A 6,000-nucleotide genomic window follows, 5' to 3' on the forward strand; every position below is an offset into this window, starting at 1 on the left:
GGTGGCATTGATGAAGTGCTAGAGATGAAGTATAACATACAGTGTTGCCAGGTTTTGTGTAGCAGCCCTTGAAGTACATTGCAGGATGGTCTGTGCCATAGAACAGACTTAATGACTATTAATTGTAGTCTTTTATTTGCTAGTTTTACTGTTCCCTTTTGTCTTGTTTCCTTTAAATATGTATGCTCTTATTCCATCCGCTCTGTGCTCCCCATACCATTTTTGTGTTCCCAAATTTTCTTTTGCCACTAGGTTCTTGTAGATACATATTTATAGATTTAACATATTTTATCCTTTTAACTGTGAGCGTCTTATCTGCCTTATGCTGGTATATGCTGATCTATGACTGTAATAAAGATCGATCGATTGAGATGAAATATGGCCCATTCCGCACAAGTCATTGAAAATGTTTTGTAAATGTTTGCAAAATGTTTTCAATCTCCCCTATTGGTTCACACTCACCCTCTCAAGATTCCTGGCAGCCATTTTGTGGTTGTTTTGGATTTTTTTCTAAACCTCCATGGATCCGATGCTACAAGGCTTCAAAGTCTCATGCTGTGATTCTCTAGGGGTCATGTCTGATGGAATGAGCACATGTCTGGGCCAGGAGACCGTCCACGAACTTCCTTTTCTTTTCCATGCTGCGTAGGAGGTTAAGAGCTTGTGTACTCTAATCTGGAGGAACTGGGTTTGATTCCCAGCTCTGCCACCTGAGCTGTGGAGGCTTATCTGGGGAATTCAGATTAGCCTGTACACTCCCACACACGCCAGCTGGGGAACCTTGGGCTAGTCACAGCTTCTCGGAGCTCTCTCAGCCTCACCCACCTCACAGGGTGTTTGTTGTGAGGGGGATGGGCAAGGAGATTGTAAGCCCCTTTGAGTCTCCTGCAGGAGAGAAAGGGGGGATATAAATCCAAACTCTTCTTCTTCTTCTAAATCTAACAATGTCTTCATAGTGTGAAGACATGATCCTGCTCCCAGCCCCAAAATTTGAAAAAAACAACAACCTGTGAGAAATTCATGGAGACGGCTGGCAGCCGTTCAGAAAACGGTGCCAACAAGGAAGTCCAGGAGGCATGGGAAACATCTTAAAGAGATCGCACAGCAACTGAAAACATTTTAAAAACATTTTCAGAAAATAATTGCTAGAGAACAGGATGCAAATGAAATGTTTTGAGGCTGGAAATAAAACTTAGTGGACTAAAAACTTTGCAGGACTCCACATAGGAAACATTTTATTTCCTGTCTTAAAACGTTTTATTTTGGCTGTGTGGAATGGACCTACGGTGACAAATAATGAGCTGACTTCTCCCTTGTGAACAGGTTTGGGGTAGACGTGCGCCGCTACCTGCTGCGGGTTGGGGATTACCATACCGGCGTGAGGGACGAGTATGAAAGAGAACTGCCAGTGGAAAAGATTATCCTCCACAGGAACTATCAGTCCAGCAGCAATGACAATGACATCGCCCTGGTCAGGATTCGGGGGATCGATGGCCGTTGCCTCTCCTTCAGCCACCACGTCCTTCCCATCTGTCTGCCTAGCAGGAAAGAGAAGTCTGCCATTGACCGAAAGGCTTGTATCATATCTGGCTGGGGAGACACAGGTGAGGGGGGTGGGCATCGTTTTAAGATCTCTTGTAGAGGAACCCTTGATGAGAGTTAATAAGAGCTGGGAGGCCAGTCCTTTAGAGACCCAACCACGAACCATCTTTTAGGCCACAACTATGATCACAAAGAGGCTGCTATGTTTTCAAATAAAAAGCATAGATTACAGGTGTCAAACTTGCGCCCCTCCAGATGTTGTGGACTACAGTTCCCATCATCCCCTGCCAGTATGATGCTGGCAGGGGATGATGGGAGCTGTAGTCCACAACATCTGGAGGGCCGCGAGTTTGACACCTATGGCATAGATTGTTTAAATTTTTGTTTTGCCAGATTAATGCACAATTCAGATAAAGTCCGTCAAACGAGATGACTGCAGCAAACAAAACTGATGGTTAGAAGCTCTGGCAGTTGAACGAAAGGGGTTCTCCGGAGAAAGTAGGCAATATCGTCAAGATTCCCAGGTTGTTTGCCCAACATAGAAGCTATTGGGAGGCAAAGGTTTCTCCTGCTTCCCAAAAACATTAAGGTGCTTCCAGGTACCTCTGGAGTTCCTCCCATCTTTTTCAAACCTGCTTTACTGTGAGGTTTTGGCAAAGCTGTACAACTGTGCGATTTTTGGTGTGCTTTTCCTTGCCCAGGTCCCTTGGAAGCCATTCATTCTCCATCAAAGTGCTATTTGAAACATCAGACATTGAGATATTGTAGTGGTGTTAAAATGTTGTAAAGATGTGACTATCAAGAATGCCCAGGTTTTGTTTGACAAAAATGTAACCCTCTAACCCTTTTCATTGCAGAGATGTATGATATAAGGCACTGCTCCACAAAAAAAGCAGTTACGTGATTAGAACTTTTCATATATATGAAATTAAATCACAACTGCACCAGGAATGTTAAAATGGGATAGTATCTTAGCAGTGTCCTCTGCATTAGCTGGGGTGGTTTCCCACTAACATATCTCTGAACCATTAACTTTGGATTTACTGTGTTAAAAAGTGGTATATATGATTTTTTAAAAAATGAAATCCATATAGTAGTAGCTCTTGCACGCCTGGATTTTTATGGATACACATTTTCTGCTCCACTTTTCTGCCCTGGGAAAGGCAAGCAAGGCCGCTAACAAATTTTTAAAAAACTCACAATAAAATGTCATCTTAAAAACCATTAAAACCAACCAAACCAACTGTTGGAGTTTACTGCACAAAGAAGCGACTAACACACTGATTAAAAGGGCAAAAGGTAAATGTTTATTAGGAACTGTTTAGGATAGGAAAGAGGGACAGAGAGCGTGCTGCTCTCTTGCTCACTAGGAAGAGTCTCTGCAACCGGCTTTTGAGAAGAAGCATCAGTCCAAGGACAGAGAAGATGTGACACAAAAGGAAAGAGGGGACACACTAAGAACTCTACAGCCTCCTGTAACTGACCACTCTTCTCAGTTCCTTTGCGCATTAGACATTGCCACATCGAATACCAACAAAACATTACGATTGTTGAAACCGGAGCTCATAATAAATATGAAAACAGCAATTGAAATTATTGGGCAGGAAGGTAGGATCACTGAGGAAATGTCAAGTGAAATTAAAAGTTTTTCCTGGGCTGTCAAAAGATGGCAGCAAAAGAGGACAAGGGCGTCCCAGGGGAGAGAGTTGCAGAGTTTGAGTGCCACAGCCAAGAAGGTTCTCTCCTGGTTTGCCATCCGCCTGATTTCAGAAGGCAGAGGCACCTGAAACAGGATCTCTGAATATGACTGTAGCAGTTGGGTAGGCTCATAATATAGCACAATATTAAGTACTATTTGAAACTGAAGTGGCTTACAACTAGGTAAAAAGGTAAAGGAGCAGCAGTGGCGTAGGAGGTTAAGAGCTCGAGTATCTAATCTGGAGGAACCGGGTTTGATTCCCAGCTCTGCCGCCTGAGCTGTGGAGGCTTATCTGGGAAATTCAGATTAGGCTGTGCACTCCCACACATGCCAGCTGGGTGACCTTGGGCTAGTCACAGCATCTTGGAGCTCTCTCAGCCCCACCTACCTCACAGGTGTGGCAACCAGAACTGAACACAGTACTCCAAGTGCCGTCACACCACGGCTTTATATAAGGGCATGACAAGGTGAACTGATAAGCCAGCTGTGGAAAAAGACCAAGGAGCAAAAGCATTGCATAGCTGAAAGCCACAGTTCCCCAGGCAGCTGCCATCCTGACAGATGATGACATTAAAATTCACATTTAATAAAACCGTGTTTCTCATCTAGAGAAGGAATTTTTCTTGCCTGAACCTCTTTATAGTAGTCCTTTCTTGGTGAGGGGGTGGGAGGGTAAAGGTTGCTTTTCTGTACCTCAAGCTGTGCTAATTGTCCTCTATTCTTCTTCCAGGGAAATCTTATTCGAGGACGCTCCTCCAGGGCTTGGTACCCCTGCTCTCCCAGAAAGTCTGCAGGTCCCGTTATGGAAGAAAGTTCACGAATCGTATGCTTTGTGCCGCAAACCTTTCTGAGGATAATCGAGTGGACAGCTGCCAGGGCGATAGCGGGGGGCCACTGATGTGTCAAAGGTCAAGTGGACACTGGGTTATTCTGGGGATCACTTCCTGGGGTTATGGGTGCGGCCAGAAAGATTCCCCCGGGGTTTACACAAAAGTCAGCAAATTTGTGCCTTGGATCAAGAAGGTAACCAAACTGAAGTGAAAGCAGCTAAGCCAGTTTCACCTAATTGAATCTAAAACTATGGCCCGCTGGTTTCATTTCTAACTGTATTTCGTTGCCGACTGCTGCCAGTGGAACCAAAGAAGATTTGTTCTAAATGCTCCCCAAGAACTTACTTTGGACCACTAATGTCATTTTGAAATCTTACATTTGGTATCTTCACATTCATTTTAAATCCTGTAGGTCAACGTATTCCTTCAGGATCAGCCAGGACTTGAGGTGTTGCTATGATCTCCACTACGATCCAATGTTGGCATATTTATACATTTCACGACTGTGGTAGAATGAAATTGCTTAGATGGTATCTGCAATAATCCATTTGCATGCAAGTCAGCATTACTGTAATCCAGATTCATCAGCACTGTTTACACTGGACCGCACCGAACCTCAGTGCGAACAAACCGTGCTTTCTGAACCACTTCATCAGCTCCAACTTTGGGTTGCTAGTTGATCACAAGCAGTGGTTTGGTGTTATGTCTGAACTGAGCCAATGCTGTTCTTTTCAGTTTTCTTAAAAAGAAACCATGGATGGTGGTGGCTGAAAAAGAGACCCTGTATGTATACGTTTTTCAGCTTGGGGAAGTGGCGTGCGTGGGAAAGCTTCTCCATGTGTACCAATCTGAATTGGGTGCACACATGCATTGGAAACGTGGAACATTCAGTCCACATATGATCCAAAGTCCTTGAGGCAGCCAGGAGGATTTTGTATTGTGCAAATTGGTTCTCAAGATACTGGAAAGGGTGATATGGCTCTGCTCCAGTGGCACTCACACCATGCTACCACATGAGCTGAGGAGCAATGGAAGCTGCTGTAATAATTAGATAATTGCATACACAACGATATCAACATGTCAGTTTCTTGGGTGTACTTAGGGCAACGGAGCCTAGGTTTCAAAGCTTCTGCTTTTACAGCCACTATGGTTAGCTATTTTGTTCTTCGTTTTGATTGGTTGTTGTGTTGGGGCGAGAACAACACCCCTCTTCTCTGCTTGTTTTTTTTTTAATTTCGTGCAGCTTCGTAGAAGCGCAAGTAGTCTTTTTTACCTTGTGCCAGCCATGGCGACTCCCGTCGTTGCTACACAAGCATACATGCTCTTTTCAGGAGCGCTTCTTCATAGCCACGACCAGCACACACACAAAAATTTAAAAGGCTTCATGCGCTCTGTGCCCAGCTCACTGCGCTCTGATTGGCTGGAACGTTTCACGTCACTCCCTAGGGCGGGAAAAATAAACCAATTGTCTTCCCCATGTCTCCCACTGATCTGGCCTCGGACTGCATTTTTCAAAAAGTTGCACCTTCCTGCCGGTTTTTGAAAAATGCGGGATGAAGGGGAGAGCACGTGCCAGGGCTGGGATAAAGCCAAGTTGGGCACCATGGGGAATCACCCAAAGAGGAACATCCCACTCAAGAGATAATACTTATGCGCACAGGGTGATTTCATGCTGCCCCACATGTCCAGACATGATCACTCATTCCACCACTTCTTACAATCCTTACATGACAAGAAAAGACTTCAATAAAGCAGAAATTGCTGTTATCCCAAAGGCAATTTGCTATATAACTCTGGAAGTATTTGTTTATTCATTTAGGTCAATTAATTCCAGCTGTCCCCAGATGGGAACTCAAAGCAGTTTACATCATTCCCTTCTCCATTTTGCTCTCACAGCAGCACTTTGAGATAGGTTATGGTGAGACTGTA

The 6,000-nt window shown here is 44.3% G+C and overlaps 1 protein-coding gene across 2 annotated transcripts in view; it reads left to right on the forward strand.

Moving 5' to 3' along the window:
* Window positions 1-6,000, forward strand: part of LOC125436113 (neurotrypsin-like) — a 40,273-nt gene extending 34,273 nt beyond the window's left edge. For both annotated transcript variants that reach the window (XM_048502747.1, XM_048502748.1), the window contains exons 12-13: window positions 1,324-1,604; window positions 3,972-6,000. In XM_048502747.1, coding sequence (XP_048358704.1) covers window positions 1,324-1,604; window positions 3,972-4,282 — 592 coding nt within the window. In that variant the 3' untranslated portion in view covers window positions 4,283-6,000. The remainder of the gene's footprint in view (window positions 1-1,323; window positions 1,605-3,971) is intronic.

Source organism: Sphaerodactylus townsendi, linkage group LG07, assembly GCF_021028975.2.
Source record: "Sphaerodactylus townsendi isolate TG3544 linkage group LG07, MPM_Stown_v2.3, whole genome shotgun sequence".
In the NCBI taxonomy this organism is placed as follows: Eukaryota; Metazoa; Chordata; class Lepidosauria; order Squamata; family Sphaerodactylidae; genus Sphaerodactylus; species Sphaerodactylus townsendi.